The sequence below is a fragment of the Hypanus sabinus genome, chromosome 9 (assembly GCF_030144855.1).
Source record: "Hypanus sabinus isolate sHypSab1 chromosome 9, sHypSab1.hap1, whole genome shotgun sequence".
NCBI lineage: Eukaryota > Metazoa > Chordata > Chondrichthyes > Myliobatiformes > Dasyatidae > Hypanus > Hypanus sabinus.
Window position 1 is genome coordinate 311,982 of NC_082714.1, and position 22,675 is coordinate 334,656.

At 41.5% G+C, this 22,675-nt stretch overlaps 1 protein-coding gene across 1 annotated transcript in view; it reads right to left on the reverse strand.

Moving 5' to 3' along the window:
* The window catches only part of LOC132398991 (netrin-3-like), a 469,273-nt gene that overhangs the window by 160,170 nt on the left and 286,428 nt on the right, over nucleotides 1-22,675 (reverse strand). The window contains exon 4 of the mRNA XM_059978829.1: nucleotides 3,481-3,630. Within this exon, the coding sequence (XP_059834812.1) occupies nucleotides 3,481-3,630 (150 nt within the window). The remainder of the gene's footprint in view (nucleotides 1-3,480; nucleotides 3,631-22,675) is intronic.

Sequence of the window (22,675 nt, forward strand, 5' to 3'; positions counted from 1 at the left end):
AGAAGATAATCGACAAAAAAAGTGCAAACTTTTTTGTTGTTTGCTAACAGCTTTAAAAATGGAAGTGTTGCAAACCCCATCGACACTTCAGCTGACAAGAAATGTAGCTGAAAACTGGAAAAGATTTAAACAGTGTTTTGAAACTTATTGGCAATCAGAGCAGAATATAAAATGGAACAAAAGAAAGCTGCCATTCTACTCCACATGATTGGTGATGACGCAATTGAGGTATATAACCATTTTACTTTTGGAGATAATTTGAATCTAAAAGCGATAATCAACAAGCTTGTAGCATTTTGTATACCGAAGCACAATGGGATGTATGAGAGATATAAATTCTTTACATGTAAGCAGAAAGCTGGTCAAATGATTGATCAATTTGTTATGGAATTGAGAAACCACAGTAAAACATGCAAGTTTGCAGAGCTGACAGACTCTCTCATCAAAGACAGTATTGTTTGTGGCATTCTGTATAATGATTTGAGAGAAAGACTCTTGAGAGAACCAGACGTAAATTTGGAAAAAGCTTTGATTCTCTGCAAAGCTTCAGAAACCGCAAAGTCGCAGGCTAAAGATCTTTTTATTCAGAACTGCAGCATACACGCTGTGAATAACTGCAAACATGTTAGAAAAAATAATGAAGCGGTAACAAAACTGACAGCGAGCAAGACGTCATCTGAAAGGAAAAAAACTTTGTGATCATTGTGGGTGGCAATATCAGCCAAAAAAGTGCCCAGCGTATGGGAAAATGTGCAATAACTGTGGTAAGAGTAATCATTTTTCATGCTGTTGCAGAAGTAGAAAGGAAATAAAACACGTAAATGCAGTTCTTGAAAATGAACGTGAGGAGTTTTATATTGATGTGCTTTGTGAAAACGAACAAAGTAAGAATGACTAGACTATGCCATTGCAAGTGAACCAAAACATTATTCTGTTTAAATTGGATACTGGAACACAAATAAATATTCTTGCAGAATCTGAGTTTAATGCACTAAAGCCAAGACCAAAGTTATATCAGACAAATATAAAAGTGACTGGGTATTCAGGTGCAGATATTCCAGTTAAGGGAACATATGTGGCAAAAGTATCACACAAAAATATGGAGCACACGCTTTCATTTGTGGTAGTACTAAAAAAAGGTACAGTCAATACTGGGTTTATCTGCCTGTGACAGGCTGAATCTGGTGAAAAGGAACTTAGTCCTGGACTGTGACACAGAGTCAGAGACAGTGATTTAATGAAAGAGACAGAGAACAGTATTTGATTCCAATGTGGCAAAAGTAAAAGAAGTAATAAAGAAAAATCCCAGACCCATCCTTTGTTACCAGCATCTGACAAAGCATTGCCACCAAAACCAAACTTGTCGGTATAGTACAATACTGATCTGAAGCCAAAGAGTGACAAGAATCAGGATCCAATTGAAGAAGTGAAAGCACAAGTGAAGGAATTGAGAAGTTTTATTGAAATGATGAGGTCTCAGCATAAAAAAGAGATCACCCAGTTAATGAATGAATTGCGATTTCTTCACAAAGATCTCAAGAAAGCGCCAACTTCAGAGTTTCCGTTAACTGATGCAGACCAGACAAAACATGAAAATAACAATGAACCAGTAGAACAGTGAGAACCACTTAGAAAATCTACTCGTGTTCATAAACCCCCAGAGAGACTGATAGAGACTTGTTAAGTTATACATTTATTTTGATTATTAGAACCATAGAACATTACAGCACATAAACATGCCTTTTGGCCCTTCTTGGCTGTGCTGAACCATTTTTCTGCCTAGTCCCACTGACCTGCACCTGGACCATATCCCTCCATACACCTCTCATCCATGTACCTGTCCAAGATTTTCTTAAATGTTAAAAGTGAGCCCACATTTACCACTTCATCTGGCAGCTTATTCCACACTCCCATCACTCTCTGTGTGAAGAAGACCCCCACCAATGTTCCCTTTAAACTTTTCCCCCTTCACCCTTAACCCATGTCCTCTGGTTTTTTTGTCCCCTAGCCTCAGTGGAAAATGCCTGCTTGCATTCACTCTATCAATACACATCATAATTTTATATACCTCTATCAAATCTTCCCTCGTTCTTCTACGCTCCAGGGAATAAAAGTTCTAACCTATTCAGCCTTTCTCTGTAACTCAGTTTCTCAAATCCCGGCAACATCCTTGTAAACCTTCTCTGCACTCTTTCAAACTTATTAATATCCTTCCTGTGATTCAGTGACCAAAACTGAACACAATACTCCAAATTTGGCCTCACCAATGTCTTATACAACCTCACCATAACATTTCAACTCTTATACTCAGTACTTTGATTTATAAAGGCCAATGTGCCAAAAGCTCTCTTTACGACCCTATTTACCCGTGACACCACTTTCAGGGAATTTTGTATCTGTATTCCCAAATCCCTCTGTTCCACTGCACTCGTCAGTGCCTTACCATTTACCTTGTATGTTCTACCTTGGTTTTTGCTTCCAAAGTGCAATACCTCCCACTTGACTGTATTAAACTCCATCTGCCATTTTTCAGCCCATTTTTCCAGCTGGTCCAAATCCCTCTGCAAGCTTTGAAAACCTTCCTCACAGTCCACTACACCTCCAATCTTTGTATCATCAGCAAATTTTCTGCTCCAATTTACCACATTATCATCCAGATCATTGATATAGATGACAAATAACAAAGGACCCAGCACTGATCCCTGTGGCACACCACTAGTCACAGGCCTCCACTCAGAGAAGCAATCCTCCACTACCACTCTCTGACTTCTCCCATTGAGCCAATGTCTAATCCAATTTACTACCTCACCATGTATACCTAGTGGCTGAATCTTTCTAACTAACCTCCCATGCGGGACCTTGTCAAAGGCCTTACTGAAGTCCATGTAGACAACATCCACTGCCTGCCCCTCATCCACTTTCCTTGTAACCTCCTCGGAAAACTCTAATAGATTTGTTAAACATGACCTACCATGCACAAAGCCATGTTGACTCTCCCTAGTAAGCCCATCTATCTAAATATTTGTAGATCCTATCTCTAGTACTCCTTCCAATAATTTACCTACTACCAATGTCAAACTTACTGGCCTGCCATTTCCCAGATTACTTTTAGAGCCTTTTTTAAACAACGGAACAACATGAGCTATCCTCCAGACCTCTGGCACCGCACCCATGGATACAGACATTTTAAATATATCTGCTAGGGCCCCTGCAATTTCAACACTAGTCTCCTTCAAGGTCTGAGGGAATACCCTGTCAGGTCCTAGTGATTTATCTACTCTGATTTGCCTCAGGATAACAAGCACTTCCTGTTTACACCCATCCTTGACCTCTGTTCTGTTTACATCTGCCCTGTGCTGACCTCTGACCTTTTTACATCCCCATCCTTTGTACTGACCTCTGACCTGTTTACACCCCTGACTAATGTACTGATCTATGACTTGTTTCTCACCTGGATAAGGGAAACAAAGAATAACTTACTTATACAAGGAGCAACTGGAGACCGACTCTGTTGGTAACCCTTGGCACACCGGTTGCATGTGATGCCTGTCACACCATCCTTACACGGACACTGTCCTGTTGTTTGATTGCATGTTTTACCAGCAGCTCCAACGGGGTGACAGTCACAGGCTGTGGAACAAAGAAAGGTCACAAGTTATTCGAAGTCGATAAATACAATCACTTGGGAAGTCAAATGGTGTGGCTGACCATGGTATTTCGATCCATCACATCTTTTCTTTAAATCTGTTTCTGAGTAAAGGAATCATATGTAATTCTAAAAGTGCCCAAAGGCAGATCAAATAAATTTTTACACAGGGTCTCTAATTCTAACAGTGCAGCACAAAGACAGGCTCTTCTGCCCACCACATGGTGCGGAATCTACTAAATTAATAACCTACTGGCCATCTGAACTCATCTCTTCACTTACCTATCCAAAAGCCACAAACCTCTATTGTATATTCCTCCACCAGTACCCCAGGCACCAACCACTCTCTCTGTAAATAGACACATCTCCTTTGGACTTACCCCATCTCACCTTTAATACATGCCCTCTGGTATGAGACATTGCAACCCTAAGTAAAAGATACCCATTGTCTGCTCTATCTACAATCTCATAATCTTATAAACATCTATCAGATCTCTCCTCAGCTTCCGCCACTCCAGAAAAAGGAACTCAGCATCTAACTTCTTGCAGCACAGGCCTTCTAATCCAGGGAGCATCCTGGTAAACCTCTTCTGCACCCCGTCCCAAGTCTCCACATCCTTCCTATAACAGGATGCCCAGAACTGAATCTAATACTCTGGTGTGGCCCAACTGGAATTTTATAAGGCTGCAAAGAACTTCCCAACTCTTGAAGTAATTTCCTTGAGTAATAAAGGCAAACACAGGAACCAGTGTTCCAGAGCAGATAGTGGAGAGGTTGTGGGAAAAGATGCTGTTAAGTCTACATATAAAGTCAGAAATCGAAATGTTGAACATGGCGGGATTATTGTTCTCTGTTGTGTATATTTTGATGCAAGGAGTATTGTAGGAAAAGTGGATGAACTAAGGGCGTAGGTCAGCAACTGGATTTATGACATTGAGGCCAATAGTGCTCGGTTGAAGAAGGGGCAGGACTGGCAGCTTTAGACATGATAGAAAGAGAGGGATTAAAGGAGGATGGATGGCATTGCTAGTCATGGAAAATGTCACAGTCAGTCAGGACAGATTGGAGAGCTTGTCTAGTGAGGAATTAAGGGTGAAATTGAGGAATAAGAAAGGGATGACTATGTTCATGGGATTATATTATTGACCACCCAACAGTCAGGGGGATTTAGAAGGGCAAATGTGTAGAAAGAATGCAGACTATTTCAAGAAAAATAAGGTTGAGGTAATAGGTGAATTTAACTTTCTGCATATTGACTGGGACTCTGTACTGTAAAAGGACTAGATGGGATCGAGTTTGTCAAATATGTTCATAAAGTTTCCTTGATCAGTATGTAAAAATCCCAATGAGAGACTGTGTGAAAATAGATTTCATATTAGGGAATGAGGCAGGGCCTGGCGAATGTGGATTGAGACAAGTTGTTTTCTTGTAAAAGTGTACTTGGTCAGTGGGAGGTCTTCAAAAATGAAACTTTGAGATTACAGAGTTTGTATGTTCCTGTCAGAATAAAAGGCAAGGATAACAGGTTTAGGGAACCTTGTTTTTCAAGAGATAATGAGGCCTTGATTAAGAAGGAGGTATATAGCAGGTAAAGGCAGGTAGGAACAAATGAGGTACTTGAGTATAAGAAATGCAAGAACTTCAGAATCAGAATCAGATTGAATATCACTAGCATATATCATGACATTTATTAACTGTAACTGCAGTAGTACAATGAAATACACAATAAATAGAGAATAAAACTGAGTTACATTAAGCGTATCTGTCTATTTAATAGTTAATTTAAAATAAGTAGTGTAAAGTAACAGAAATTTAAGAAGTATTGAGTTAGTGTCCATGGGTTCAATATCTGTATAGGAATCTTATGGCAGAGGGGAAGAAGCTGTTCTTGAATCACTAAGTGTGTTTCTTCAGGCTCCTGTATCTCCTTCTCCATGGTAACTCATGGTAATTCTCCATGAGAATTGGAGGAGCAAAGTTGTAAGGAGATAGCAGATATTTGTAGTAAGCACAAGGTTGTGATTGTGGGAGATTTTAATTTTCCACACATAGACTGAGAAGCCCATTCTGTAAAAGGGCTAAATGGTTTGGAGTTTGTAAAATGTGTGCAGGATAGTTTTTTGCAGCAATGCATAGAGGTACCGACTAGAGAAGGGACAGTGTTGGATCTCCTGTTAGGCAATGAGATAGGTCAGGTGATGGACGTATGTGTTGGGGAGCACTTCGGGTCCAGTGATCACAATACCATTAGTTTCAATAGAATTATGGAGAAGGATAGGACTGGACCCAGGGTTGAGATTTTTGATTTGAGAAAGGCTAACTTTGAGGAGATGCGAAAGGACTTAGAAGAAGTAGATTGGGACAATTTGTTTTATGGGAAGGATGTAATAGAGAAATGGAGGTAATTTAAAATGAAATCTTGAGGGTGCAGAATCTTTATGTTCCTGTTAGGTTGAAAGGAAAGGTTAAAAGTTTGAGAGAGCCATGGTTTTCAAGGGATATTGGAAACTTGGTTCGGAAGAAGAGAGAGATCTACAATAAATATAGGCAGCTTTGAGTAAATGAGGCGCTCGAGGAATATAAAGAATGTACAAAGAATCTTAAGAAAGAAATTAGAAAAGCTAAAAGAAGATACGAGGTTGCTTTGGCAAGTAAGGTGAAAATAAATCCGAAGGCTTGCTACAGTTATATTAATAGCAAAAGGATAGTGAGGGATAAAATTGGTCTCTTAGAGAATCAGAGTGGACAGCTATGTGTGGAGCCGAAAGAGATAGGGGAGATTTTGAACAATTTCTTTTCTTCGGTATTCACTAAGGAGAAGCATATTGAATTGTGTAAGGTAAGGGAAACAAGTAGGGAAGTTATGGAAACTATGACAATTAAAGAGGAGGAAGTATTTAAGGAATATAAAAATGGATAAATCTCCAGGTCCTGACAAGATTTTCCCTAGGACCTTGAGGGAAATTGGTGTAGAAATAGCAGGGGCTTTGACAGAAATATTTCAAATGTCATTTGAAACGGGGATGGTGCTGGAGGACTGGCGTATTGCTCATGTAGTTCCATTGTTTAAAAAGGGTTTTAAGAGTAAGCCTAGTAATTATAGGCCTGTCAATTTGACATCAGTGGTGGGTAAATTAATGGAAAGTATTCTTAGAGATGGTATATATAATTATCTGGATAGACAGGGTCTGATTAGGAATAGTCAGCATGGATTTGTGCGTGGACGGTCATGTTTGACAAATCTTATTGAATTTTTTGAAGAGGTTACGAGGAAAGTTGATGAGGGTAAAGCAGTGGATGTTGTCTATATGGACTTCAGTAAGGCCTTTGACAAGGTTCCACAAGGAAGTTTAGTTAGGAAGCTTCGATTGTTAAGTGTTAATATTGAAGTAGTAAAATGGATTCAACAGTGGCTAGATGGGTAATGCCAGAGAGTAGGGGTGGATAACTATTTGTCAGGTTGGAGGCTGGTGACTAATGGTGTGCTTCAGGGATCTGTATTGGGTCTAATGTTGTTTGTCAATACATTAATGATCTGGATGATGGGGTGGTAAATTGGATTAGTAAGTATGCAGATGATACTAAGGTAGGTGGCATTGTGGATAATGAAGTAGGTTTTCAAAGCTTGCAGAGAGGTTTAGGCCAGTTAGAAGAGTGGGCTGAACGATGGTGGATGGAGTTTAATGCTGATAAGTGTGAGGTGCTACATTTTGGTAGGAATAATCCAATTAGGACATTAGGACATACATGGTAAATGGTAGGGCATTGAAGAATGCAGTAGAACAGAGTGATCTAGGAATAATGGTGCATAGTTCACTGAAGGTGGAATCTCATATGGATAGGGTGGTGAAGAAAGCTTTTGGTATGCTGGCCTTTATAAATCAGAGCATTGAGTATGGGAGTTGGGATGTAATGTTAACATTGTACGAGGCATTGGTAAGGACAAATTTGGAGTATTTTGTACAGTTCTGGTCACCGAATTATAGGAAAACTATCAACAGAATAGAGTACAGAGAAGATTTACTAGAATGTTACCTGGGTTTCAGCACCTAAGTTACAGGGAAAGATTGAACAAGTTAGGTCTTTATTCTTTGGAGTGTAGAAGGTTGATGGAGGACTTGATAGTGGTATTTAAAATTATGAGAGGGATAGATAGTTGACATGGATAGGCTTTTTCCATTGAGAGTAGGGGAGATTCAAACAAGAGGACATGAGTTGAGACTTAGGGGGCAAAAGTTTAAGGGTAACATGGAGAATTTCTTTACTTAGAGAGTGGTAGCTGTGTGGAATGAGCTTCCAGAAGAAATGGTAGAAGCAGGTTCGCTATTGTCATTTAAAGCAAAATTGGATAGGTATATGGACAGGAAAGGAATGGAGGGTTATGGGCTGAGTGCAGGTCAGTGGGATTAGGTGAGAGTAAGCATTCGGCATGGACTAGAAGGGCCGAGATGGCCTGTTTCTGTGCTGTAATTGTTATATGGTTACATGGTAAAACTGTGAAGCGAGCATGTCCTGGATGGTGGGGATCCTTAATGATGGATGCTGCCTCCCTAAAGCACCGTTCCTCGAAGATGTCTTGGATACTACAGAGGCTGGTACCCATGATAGAGCTGACTAATTTAACAAGTTTCTGCAACCTATTTGGATTTATTGCAGTAGCCTCCCACCATCCCAGACGATGATGCAGAAGGATATCAGGAGAGCTAACAGAAGTTGCTCTAGAAGACAAGGTGAAGGAGAATCCTAAAGAATTCTACAGATATATTAAGAGCAAAAGGGTAGCAAGGGACAAAATTGGTCCTCTATAAGATCAGAGTGATAATCTAAGCATGGAATGAAAGAGATGGGGGAGATGTTAAGTGGATTTTTTGTACCTATATTTAATCAGGAGATGGACAGCATCTATAGTAGTGAGGCAAAGAAGGAGGGAGTTGTTGGACTGTGTACAGAAACAAAGCAGGGAGTACTTGCTATCTTGAGACAAATTAAGGTGAATCAATCTCCAGGGCCTGATAAGGTGTTTTCTCAGACCCAGTAGGAGGCAAGTACAGAAATTGCAAGAGCCCTAGCAGAGATATTTAAAACACCTTTAGCCACAGGAGAGGTGCCAAAGGACTGGAGGATAGCTAACATTCTTCTGTTGTTTAAGAAACGCTCAAGGAATAAGCTGGAAAATTACAGGCCAGTGAGCCTGATATCAGTAGTGAGTAAGTTATTATAAGGTATTCTAAAGTAGCAGATTTATAAGTTCAAAGTACAAAGTAAATTTATTATCAAAGATCATATATGTCACTATATACAACTCTGATTTGTTTTCTTGTGGGCATACTCAATAGTTCTTGAAAGTGAGTCTGTAGATATGGACCAATCACAAACACAAGAGAAAATCTGCAGTTGCTGGAAATCAAAGCAACACACACAAAATGCTGGAGGAACTCAGCAGGCCAGGCAGCATCTATAGAAAAAAGTAAATAGTCAACGTTTCAAGACACTTCATCAGGATGGAAGAAAAGAAAGAGGAGGAGTCAGAGCTAGAAGATGGAGGGAAGGGAGGAAGAAACACAATGTGATAGGTGAAACCAGGAGGTGTGAAGTAAAGAGCTGGGAATTTGCAGATGCGATGAGGCTGCTATCAGGTTGGAAGAGCAGCACCTTATATTCTGTCCGGGTAGCTGTCAACTGATGGCATGAACATCGGTTTCTCCTACTTCTGGTAATGCCCCTCCTTCCTCCTCCATTCTCCATTCCCTTTTCCCTCTCACCTTATCTCCTTACCTGCTTATCACCTCCCTCTGGTGCTCCTCCTCCTTTTAATTCTTCCATGGTCTTCAGTCCTCTCCCTTTTCCAGCCCTGTATCTCACCAATCAACTTCCCAGCTCTTTACTTCAACCCTCCCATTCCCAGTTTCACCTATCATTTTGTGCTTCTTCCTCTGCTCCCCCTACCTTCTAGCAGTGACACCTTGTCTTTTTTCTTCAGTCCTGATAAAGGGTCTCGGCCTGAAATGTCAATTGTACTCTTTTCCATAGATGCTGCCTATCTTGCTGAGTTCCTGTGGTATTTAGTGTCTGTTCGATAGGTTGTGGGAATATTTCAATGATGGGGCAAGTGAAACATAGAAACATAGAAAAACAACAGCACAATACAGGCCCTTCAGCCCACAAAGCTTTGGTGAACATGTCCTTATCTTAGAAATTACCTAGGGTTTCCCATAGCCTTTATTTTTCTAAGCTCCATGTACCTATCCAGGAGTCTCTTAAAAGACCCTATCATATCCATCTCGTGCTAGCCATTTCAACCCTGGGAAAAAGTCTCTGACTATAGTGAGGTGACCAGAACTGAGCCCAGTACTCCAAGTGGGGTCTGACCAGCATCCTATATAGCTGCAACATTACCTCTCGGCTGCTAAACTCAATCCCATGATTGATGAAGGCCAATGCACTGTATGTCTTTTTAACCACAGAGTCAATCTGCGTAGCAGCTTTGAGTGCCCTATGAACTCGGACCCCAAGATCCCTCTGATCCTCCACGCTACCAACAGTCTTACCATTAATACTATATTCTGCCATCATATTTGACCTACTAAAATGAACCACTTAACACTTATCTGGGTTGAACTCCATCTGCCACTTCTCAGCCCAGTTTTGCATCCTATCAATGTCCCACTGTAACCTCTGACAGCCCTCAACACTATCCACAACACCTCCAACCTTTGTGTCATCAAAGTGAAGTTGAATGAAATTATCCACTTTGGTTTAAGAGCTTGATTTTTGAGGGGTAGTAACTTTCTGAACCTGGTGGTGCATGTACTGAGGTTCCTGTACCCTTTTCCTGATGGCAGCAGTGAGAAGAGAGCATGACCTGGTTGGTGGGGTTCCTTATGATGGACGCTGCTTTCCTGTGACAATGCTTCATGTAGATGTGCTCAATGATGGGGAGTGCTTTACCTCTGATAGACTAGGCTGTATCCACTACTTTTTGTAGGAATTTCTGTTGAAGAGCATTGGTGTTTCCATACCAGGCTGTGATGCAGCTAGTCAATATAATAGTTTGTCAATGTTTTAGATATCATGCTGAATCTTCACAAACTCCTGAGGAAGTAGAGGCGCTGCAGTGCTTTCTTCATAAATGTTCTTACACACTGGGACCAGGACTGGTCTTCCAAAATGATAACACCAAGGAATTTAAAGTTGCTGATTTTAAATTGGATAGAAAGGGACTTATGAGATTAAGTCAACATGGTTTTGAGTGTGGTAGGGCATGTCTGATCAATCTTATAGAATTTTTCAAGGAAGATACCCAGAAAGTGGATGAAAGCAGGGCAGTGGATGTTGTCTACATGGACTTTAGCAAGACATTTGACGAAGTCCCACATAGGACATTGAAATAATAAACTGGATTAGACATTGAATTTGTGGAGGAAGCTAGAGAGTGGTGGAAGATGGTTTCTTCTCTGACTGAAAACCTGTGACTAGTGTGCTGCACTGGGTCTGTCGTTCGCCATCTATATCAATGATCTGGATGATAATGTGGTTGACTGGATCAGCAAATTCACAGAAGACTCCAAGACTAGGTGTGTAGGTGACAGTGAGGAAGTCTATCATGGCTTGCAGCAGGATCTGGACCAGCTGGAAAAATGGGCTGAAAAATGGCTGATGGAATTTCATGCAGACAGGTGAGAGGTGTTGCACTTTGGGAATGTGGTAGAATGTGAGATTGGGAATACAGGTCCATCATTTATTGAGTCACAGGTGGATAGGGTTGTAAAGAAAGCTTTTGGCACATTGAAAAATAAATCCAGAGGTGTTCTACAATTATATTAATAGCTAAAGGATAGTGAGGGATAAAATTGGTTCCTTAGAGAATCAGAGTGGACAGCTATGTGTGGAGCCAAAGGAGATGGGAGAGATTTTGAACAATTTCTTTTCTTTGGTATTCACTAAGGAGAAGCATATTGAATTGGGTAAGGTAAGGGAAACAAGTAGGGTAGCTATGGAAACCATGATGATTAAAGAAGAGGAAGTGCTGGTACTTTTAAAGAATATAAAAGTGGATAAATCTCTGGGTCCTGATAGGATATTCCCTCGGACCTTGAGGGAAGTTAGTGTAGAAATAGCAGAGGCTCTGTCAGAAATATTTCAAATGTCATTAGAAATGGGGATGGTGCTGGAGGATTGGCGTATTGCTCATGTGGTTCCATTGTTTATAAAGGGTTCTAAGAGTAAACCTAGCAATTATCGGCCTGTAAGTTTGATGTCAGTGGTGGGTGAATTAATGGAAAGTATTCTTAGAGATGGTATATATAATTATCTGGATAGACAGGGTCTGATTAGGAACAGTGAACATGGATTTGTGCATGGAACGTTATGTTTGACAAATCTTATTTAATTTTTTGAATAGGTTACTAGGACAGTTGACGAGGGTAAAGCAGTGGATGTTGTCTATATGGACTTCAGTAAGGCCTTTGACAAGGTTCCACACGGAAGGTTAGTTAGGAAGGTTCAATCGTTAGAAATTAATATTGAAGTAGTAAAATGGAATCAACAGTGGCTGGATGGGAGATGCCAGAGAGTAGTGGTGGATAACTGTTTGTCAGGTTGGAGGCCGGTGACTAGTGGTGTGCCTCAGGGATGTGTACTGGGTCCAATGTTGTTTGTCATATACATTAATGATCTGGATGATGGGGTGGTAAATTGGATTAGTAAGTATGCAGATGATACTAAGATTGTGGATAATAAAGTAGGTTTTCAAAGCTTGCAGAGAGATTTAGACCAGTTAGAAGGGTGGGAGTCAGGCATACAGATGATGTGGCTGACCCATTGCAATTGGTGTTGAGACATGACTGTGGCTATGGAGTTAATGTTACCTTCCTCCAGGATGCTGGAGTTACTATGCCTATTTTTACAACTAACTCTCAGAATCTTTCAGAAGCATCTTTGATGGTAAGTTTCTAGGGATGTTATGTGCCTGTAGTATGTTGTTCATGACTGCATTCCATACAGCAAGGATGGAAGGACTACAGCTTTATAGACCAGAAGCTTGGTGTTTGGGTGCCTAGAGAAATATCTCCTGCAGCTCTTACACAATGATGAATGCAACAGTCATCAACAACAGCAGCTCTTCAGGCCAAGACTGGAGGCAACCAAAGCTGCATCATTGCCCCAACTCTGTTGTTTTCATTGCAACTATTCTTCACCTGACAGGCCAAGGCCTCCCACAAGGAGTACAGATTCTCTACAGGACAGAAAGGGGGCTCTTTAACCTTAACAGGTTCAAGGCAAAGAGCAAGGTGTCAACTACTTCAGTCATGGAGCTCCAATATGCAGACGACAAGCCATCATAGCTCACTCACAGGAGGATCTGCTGTACATAATGGATGATTTTTCCAGAGCCTACAGGTTCCTGGGACTTGATCTAAACATCAGGAAATCCCAAGTATTGCACCAACCTACTCCAGATCAAGCTCCTAAACCTCCAACCATCCAAGTTGAGAACATTCCCCTGGGGAGCACTGAAAAGCCTAATCAGAGTACATACATGTCACCACATGCAACTCTGAGATTCCCTTCCTGTGGGCATACTCAGCAAATCCATAGGACAGTAAATGAAAGCATCAGGAACTCTAAACTGTAACAAATTGTACAAATACAGATATACATAAATAGCAATAAATAACAAGCATGAAATAAAAATATAACAGAGTCCTTAAATGACTGTAACTATCCCCTTTTGTTCAAGAGCCTGATAATTGAGAGGTAGTAATGGTTCTTGAACCTGGTGATGTGAGCCCTGAGGAACCTGTACCTTCTACCTGATGGCAGCTGCGAGTAAAGAGCATGGTCTGGGTGGTGAGGATCTTTGATGATGAATGCTGCTTTTCTACAGCAATGTTTCATGTAGATGTGCTTTATTGTATACAGTTCTGGTCACCGAATTATAGGAAAGATGTCAACAAAATAGAGAGAATACAGAGGAGATTTACTAGAACGTTACCTGGGTTTCAGCACCCAAGTTACAGAGAAAGGTTGAACAAGTTAGGTCTTTATTCTTTGGAGCATAGAAGGTTGAGGGGGGAACTTGATAGAGGTATTTAAAATTATGAGGGGGATAGATAGAGTTGATGTGGATAGGCTTTTTCCATTGAGAGTGGGAGAGATTCAAACAAGAGGATGTGAGTTGAGAATTAAGGGGCAAAAGTTTAGGGGTAACACAAGGGGGAGTTTCTTCACACAGAGAGTGGTAGCTGTGTGGGACGAGCTTCCAGTAGAAGTGGTAGAGGCAGGTTTGATTTTGTCATTTAAAAGAAAATTGGATAGGTATATGGACAGGAAAGGAATGGAGGGTTATGGGCTGAGTGCAGGTAGGTGGGACTAGGTGACGAGTAAGCGTTCGACACGGACTAGAAGGGCTGAGATGGCCTGTTTCCGTGCTGTAATTGTTATATGGTTATATAATAGTCGGGAGGGTTTTACCCATGATGTACTGGGCTGAATCCACAACCTTTTGTAGGATCTTCTGCTCAAAGGCATCAGTGTTCCCATACCAGGCCATAATGCAGCCAGTCAGCACACTTTCCACCGCACATCTATAGAAGTTTGCCAAGGTATATAATGACATGCTAAATCCCTGCAGATTCCTGAGGAAAAAGAGATGCTGTCGTGCTTTCTTCACAATAATATTTATGTGATGGGTCCAGGACAAATCCTCTGAGATAGTGATGCCCAGGAATTTAAAGTTACTGCTCCTCTCCACCTCTGATCTGATGAGTACTGGTTCATGAACCTCTGGTTTCTCTCTCCTGAAATCTACAATCATTTAGAAACATAGAAAACCTACAGCACAACACAGGCACTTTGGCCCACAAAGCTGTGCCAAACATGTCCTTACCTTAGAACTACCTTGGCTTACTCATAGCCCTCTATTTTTTGAAATTCCATGTACCTATCCAGGAGTCCCTTAAAAGACCTATTGTTTCCACCTCCACCAATGCTGCCGGCAGCCCATTCCACGCACTCACCACTCTCTGTGTAAAAAACTTATTCCTGACATCTCCTCTATACCTACTTCCAAGCACCTAAAAACCCTCTTGTGCTAGCCATTTCAGCCCTGGGAAAAAGCCTCTGACTATCTACACAATCAATGCTTCTCATTATTTTGTACACCCTTATCAGATCACCTCTCATCCTCTGTTGATCCAAGGAAAAAAAGGCCGAGTTCATGCAACCTATTCTCATAAGCCATGCTCCCCAATCTAGGCAATATCCTTGTAAATCTCCTCTGCACGCTTTCTATAGTTTCCACGTCCATCCTGCAATGAGGCGACCAGAATTGAGCACAGTACTCCAAGTGGGGTCTGACCAGGGTCCTATATAGCTGCAATATTACTTCTCAGATCTTAAACTCAATCCCACAATTGATAAAGGCCAATGCACCATATGCCTTCTTAACCACAGAGTCAACCTGCGTAGCAGCTTTGAGTGTCCGATGGACTTGGACCCCAAGATCCCTCCGATCCTCCACACTGCCAAGAGTCGTACCATTAATGCTATATTCTGCCATCATATTTGACCTACCTAAATGAACCACTTCACACTTAACTGGGCTGAACCCCATCTACCATTTCTCAGCCCAGTTTTGCACCCTATAAATGTCCCGCTGTAACCTCTGACAGCCCTCTACACTATTCACAACACCCCCACCCTTTGTGTCATCAGCAGATTTACTAACCAATTCCTCCACTTCCTTATCCAGGACATTTATAAAAATCATGAAGAGTAGGTGTCCCAGAAAAGATCCCTGAAGTGCACCACTGGTCACCAGCCTCCATGCAGAATATGACCCATCTACAACCATTCTTTGCCTTCTGTGAGCAAGCCATTTTTGGATCCACAAAGCAATGTCCCCTTGTATTCCATGCCTCCTTACTTCCTCAATAAGCCTTGAATGGGGAATTTTATCAAATGCCTTGCTAAAATCCATATACACCACATCTACTCCTCTACCATCATCTGTGTGTTTAGTCATATTCTCAAAAAATTCAATCAGGATCATCCTGGGCTATCCCTATTCCCTTTCTTGAATAAGGGAACAACATCCACAACCCTCCAATCCTCCGGAACCTTTCCCGCCCTCATTGACGATGCAAAGATTGCCAAAGGCTCAGCAATTTCCTCTTTTGCTTCCTGCAGTAGCCTGGGGTACATCCCGTCCAGTCCCGGTGACTTATCCAACTTAATGTTTTCCAAAAGCTCCAGATCATCCTCTTCCTTAATATCTACATGCTCAAGCTTTTCAGTCTGCTGCAAATCATCCTTACAATCACCAAGATCCTTTTCCGTAGTGAATACGGAAGCAAAGTATTCATTAAGTACCTCTGCTATCTCCTCCAGTTCCATGCACTCTTTTCCACTGTCACACTTGATTGGTCCTATTCTCTCATGTCTTATCCTTTTGCTCTTCACATACTTGTAAAATGCCTTGGGTTTTCCTTAATCCTGTCTGCTAACGCCTTCTCATGGCCCCTTCTAATTTCATTCTTAAGCTCCTTCCTGCTCACCTTATAATCTTCTAGATCTCTATCATTACCTAGTTTTTTGAACCTTTTGTAAGCTCTTCTTTTCTTCTTGACTAGATTTACAACAGCCTTTGTACACCACGGTTCCTGTAGTCTACCATCCTTTCCCTGTCTCATTGAAACATACCTACGGAGAACGCCACGCAAATATCCCCTGAACGTTTGCCATATTTCTTCCGTACATTTCCCTGAGAACGTCTGTTTCCAAATTATGCTTCCAAGTTCCTGCCTGATAGCTTCATATTTCCCCTTACTCCAATTAAATGTTTCTCTAACTTGTCTGTTCTTAACCCTCTCCAATGCTATGATAAAGGAGATAGAATTGTGATCACTATCTCCAAAATGCTCTCCCATTGAGAGATCTGACACCTGACCAGGTTCATTTCCCAATACCAGATCAAGTACAGCCATTTCTCTTGTAGGCTTATCTACATATTGTGTCAAGAAACCTTCCTGAAAAAACATCTAGGAAACTTCACCCCATCTAATCCCCTCATTTTAGGGAGATGCCAATCAATATTTGGGAAATTAAAATCTCCCACGCCAACAACACATTATTATACCTTTCCAGAAACTGTCTCCCTATCTGCTCCTCAATGTCCCTGTTGCTATTAGGTGGTCTTTAAAAAACACCCAGTAGAGTTATTGACCCATTCCTATTCCTAACTTCTACCCACAGAGACTCTGTAGACAACCCCTCCAAGACTTCCTCCTTTTCTGCAGCCTCTGATCAACGGTGCCACACCCCCACCTCTTTTGCCTCCTTTCCTGTTTTTACTGAAACATCAATAGCCTGGTACTTGAAGTAGTCATTCCTGCCCCTGCACCATCTTTGGTCTTACTGACATAGAGTGAGAGGTTGTTGTTATTACACCACTCAGCTAAGTGTTCAGTCTCTCTCCTGTATGCTGATTCTTAACCCCCTTTGATACAGCCCACAAGTGGTGTAATCAGTAAACTTGTACATGGTGTTGAAGCTGTATTTAGCCACACAGTCACAGGTGTAGATTGAGTAGAGCGGGGGCTAATTACAGATCCCTGCAGTGCTCCTGTGCTAATGAAGATTATGCATTGTGAATGTTTTTGCCAATTTGAACTGACTGGGGTCTACAAGTGAGAAAATCCAGGATCCAATTGCTCAAGGGCCATTGAGGCCCCGATCTTGGAGATTAGTTTTGAGGGGATGATAATGTTAAATGCTGCAATCAATAAAGAACATCCTGATCTATGCATCTTTGCTGTCCAGATGTTCCAGGGTTATGTGAAGAATCAAGGAAATCAGATCTGCTGTAGTGCTGTTGCTTCTGTAGGCGAATTGGAGCAGATCTAAGTCACCATTCAGACAGGAGCTTATATGCTTCAACATCAGCCTCTCAAAACACTTCATCACTATGGTTGTTAGTGCTATTGGATGATAGCCATCTAGACACGTTGCCACACTTTTCTTAGGCACTGGTAGGATTGAAGCCTACTTGAAGCAGTTGGGTACTACAAACTACCAGAGCGAGAGGTTGAAAATATTCATGAATATACCAGTTAGTTGGTCAGCACAGGTTGTCAGTACTTGGCCAGGTACTCCATCTGGACCAGATGTTTTCTTTGGATTCACTCTGTTGAAGGCAGCCTGCATGACAACTTCAGATACTGAGATCAAAGGATCATTGGTAGACATGGGGATGCGCGATGCTTCCCCCCTGTTCTGGTGATCAAAGCGAGCATAGAAGGCATTGAGCTCATCTGGAAGCAAAGCTCTGCTGTCCCTCGTGGTGTTAAATTTAACTTTGTAGGAGGTTATGGCATTTTAACCCTACTAAAGCTGTTGAGCATCCCTCATTGAATCCAGTCTAGTCCAGAATCTCCAGTTCACCCGAAAGCTGGCTTTCTGGAGATCATACCTGCTCCTCTTGTAGCACTTTAGATCTCCTGATTTGAATGCCTCTGATCAAGCTTTCGGCAGATCCCGTATTTCATTGTTCATCCAGGACTTCTGATTGGGGAAAACTCTGAATGATTTCATGGGACACACTCATCCATATCGTTTTAACAAAGTCCGTAATGACCCTGGTCATTCAGGTCCTTAGATGAGTTCTTAAACACGGCCAGTCCATTGACTCAAAGCAATCCTATAACCATTCCTCAGCCTCCCGTGACCACCTCCTGGTGGTCTTGATCTCAGGAGCAATACTCTTTAGGCTCTATCTGTATGCAGGTAGCAGGAGTCCAGCCAAATGACCCGACTGGCCAAAGTGCGGTCTCCAGAAAGAACGACAGACATTCCTTATCGTAGTGTAGCAGTGATCTAGTGCGTTGGGACCTCTGGTGCAACAGGGTGCATGCTGGTGATACTTCAACAGGGTTTTCTTCAAACAGGCTTGGTTAAAGTTGCGAACTATAATTTGAAATGTGTCAGGATTGGCTAGGTTTTGTTTACAGACAATTTTGTAGTTTTGCAAATGCTTGCTTATAATCCACTGGTGGCATGTAAACTGCAGTCAGGATCATAAATGAGAATCCCAAGGCAAATAGAATAGCCTACATTTAATCATTAGTTCTAAGCCAGAGGAACAAAAAGTCGACATAACCCCAATGTCCGTGCATAAACGAGAAATGACTGAAAAGCAGACACAGTCTCTTTTCTTACCAGAATTCAAGGTTCGATGCATTATGAAAATCATAAAACCTTCAGGTCTAATAGCTGCTTCTGGTATGTTCACTGTTAACCAAGTCTCAATGCAACAAACAATTGAGGTCTGCCTCTGATACAGCAGCCTTGCCCCGAGATGGTCAATCTTATTTTCAAGTAACTGTACATTCGTTAACAAGATGGTAGGCAAAGTAGGTTACTCACCAGAAGAGCATGACCATAAGATATAGCAACAGAAGTAGGCCATTCAGCCCATTGAGTCTACTCCACCATTCAGTCATGGGCTGACCCAATTTTTCCAGTTATCCCCACTCCCCTACCTTCTCCCCATACCCTTTGATGCCCTGGCTAATCAAGAACTATCTATCTCTGCCTTAAGTGCACCTAATGACTTGGCCTCCACAGCCTCTTGTGGCAACAAATTCCACAAATTCATCACCCTTTGGCTAAAGAAATTTCTCCACATCTCTATTTTGAAAGGGCACACCTCTATCCTGAGGTTGTGATCTCTTGTCCGAGATGCTCCCACCATAGGAAATATCCTTTCCACATCTACCCTGTCTAGGCCTTTCAACATTCAAAAGGTTTCAATGAGATCTCCTCTCATCCTTCTGAATTCCAGTGAGTACAAACCCAGAGCCATCAAATGTTCCTCGTATGATAACTCTTTCATTCTTGGAATCATCCTTGTGAACCTCCTCTGGACCCTCTCCAATGCCAGTAAATCTTTTCTAAGATGAGGGACCCAAAACTGTTCACAATACTCAAGGTGAGGCCTCACCAATTCCTTATAAAGCCTGAGCATCACATCCTTGCTCTTATACTCTAGATCTCTTGAAATGAATGCTAACATGGCATTTGCCTTCCTCACTTCCAACAAATCATGCAAGTTAACCTTTAGGGTGCTCTACACAAGGACTCCCAGGTCCATTTGCAGCTCAGATTTTTGGATTTTCTCCCTATTTAGAAAATAGTCCGCACATTTATTTCTACTACCAAAGTACTTGACCATGCATTTTCCAACACTGTATTTCATTTGCCACTTTCTTGCCCATACTCCTAATCTGTCTAAGTCCTTCTGTTTCCTCAGCACTACCTACCCCTCCACCAATCTTTGTATCATCTGCAAACTTGGCAACAACGTCCTTTATTCCATCATCTATGTGGTGATATTACGTGTCAGAACATGATTGGACAGAGTTCTAAGCATGTGCAGAAATGAGAGAATGATCTGGAACATGGCTTGGTAAAAACGTGGTTTGGTTTTGTTGCTGTAAATAAAAGTACTAATTCTTCCAGAATATGTTTTGTTATTAGAAACCCACAGTTTGTATTAATATAAAGAACACAACATTGTGTCAGAAGTCGGTCTGTTTGCTAACACAGGAGAAGCGAAGATAAGATTCTGAGAAAAGAGCATGAACTGTTTTGGTGCTTGCTAACAGCTTTACAAATGGAAGGTCTGCAACTGCCACCTTCACTTCATTTATCTGAGAATGTAGCTGAGAACTGGAGGAAATTCAAGCAGCATTTTGAAATCTATTTATTGGTGATCGGAGCAGTTAAAAAAAATGGAAAATCAAAAGCTGTGATTCTACTCCATGTAATAGGTGACGACGCAATTAAGGTATATAACCATTTTACTTTTGAAAATGGAGATAATTTGAATCTAAAAGCAATAATGGATAAATTTGAAGCATTTTGTATACCAAAGCGTAATGTGATGTATGAAAGGTACAAATTTTATACGTAAGCAGAAAGTTGGTCAAACAATTGATCAATTTGTTACAGAGTTGAGACACCGCAGTAAAACATGCGAATTTGCAGAACTGACAGACTCTCTCATTAAGGACAGAATTGTTTACAGTATTCTGGATAATGGTCTGATAATGACTGTTAAGAGAACAAGATTTAGATTTGGAAACAGCTTTGTTGCCCTGCAAAGCTTCGGAAATCGTGATGTAGCAGGCTGAAGAACTTTTTTATTGAGAGCTGCAACGTACACGCTGTGCACGAACATATTAGAAAAAATAATGAAGCAACAACAAAACCGACAGAGACCAAGATGTCATGTGATCGCTGTGGGTGGCAGCACTGGCCAAAAAAAGTGTCCAGTGTATTGGAAAATGTGCAACGACTGCAGTAAGAGTAATCATTTTTCACGCTATTGCAGAAGTAGAACGAAAATAAAACAAGTAAATGCAGTGCTTGAAAATGAATTTGAGGAGTTTTATATAGATGTGCTTTGTGAAAACAAACAAAGTAAGAAAGATTGGACTATTCCATTGCAAGCGAATCAAAACAATAGTCTGTTTAAACTTGATACTGGAGCACAAGTAAATGGTCTTGCAGAATCTGAGTTTAATGCATTAAAGACCAAAGTTACATCAGACAAATATACAGTTGACTGGGTATTCAGGTGCAGACATTCCAGTCAAAGGAACGTGTGTGGCAAAAGTATCACACAAAAATATAGAAACATAGAAAACCTACAGCACAATACAGGCCCTTCGGCCCACAAGGTTGTGCTGAGCATGTCCCTACCCTAGAAATTACTAGGCTTACCTATAGACCTCTATATTTCTAAGCTCCACGTACCTATCCAAAAGTCTCTTAAAAGGCACTATCATATCCGCCTCCACCACCTCTGCCGGCAGCCCATTCCACATACTCACCACTCTCTAAGTAAAACACTTACTCCTGACAGCTCCTCTGCACCTACTCCCCAGCACCTTAAACCCATGTCCTCTTGTGGCAACCATTTCAGCCCTGGGAAAAAGCCTCTGACTATCCACGTGATCAATACCTCTCATCATCTTATACACCCCTATCAGGTCACCTTTCATCCTCCGTCGCTCCAAGGAGAAAAGGCCGAGTTCACTCAACCTGTTTTCATAAGGCATGCTTCCCAATCCATGCAACATCCTTGTAAATCTCTTCTGCACCCTTTCTATGGTTTCCATATCCTTCCTGTAGTGAGGTGACCAGAACTGAGCACAGTACTCCAAGTGGGGTCTGACCAGGGTCCTAGATAGCTGCAACATTAACTCTCAGCTCCTAAATTCAATTCCAAGACTGATGAAGGCCAATACACTGTATGCCTTCTTAACAACAGAGTCAACCTGCGCAGCTGCTTTTAGCATCCTATGGACTCGGACCCCAAGATCCCTCTGATCCTCCACACTGCCAAGAGTCTTACCAATAATACTATATATTGCCATCATATATACCAAAATCAACCACTTCATACTTATCTGGATTGAACTCCATATGCCATATGCCACTTCTCAGCCCAGTTTTGCATCCTATCAATGTCCCGCTATAACCTCTGACAGCCCTCCACACTATCCACAACACCTACAACCTTTGTGTCATCAGTAAACTTACTAACCCATCCTTCCACTTCCTCATCCAAGTCATTTATAAAAATCACGAAGAGTAAGGGTCCCATAACAGATCCCTGAGGCATTCCACTGGTGACCTACCTCCATGCAGAATATGACCTGACTAAAACCACTCTTTGCCTTCTGTGGGCAAGCCAATTCTGGATCCACAAAGCAATGTCCCCATAGATCCCATGCCTCCTTACTTTCACAATAAGCCTTGCATGGGGTACCTTATTAAATGCCTTGCTGAAATCCATATACACTACATCTACTGCTCTTCCTTCATCAATGTGTTTAGTCACATCCTCAAAATATTCAATCAGGCTCAGAAGGCATGACCTGCCCTTGCCAAAGCCATGCTGACTATTCCTAATCATATTATACTTCTCCATAAATCCTGCCTCTCAGGATCTTCTCCATCAA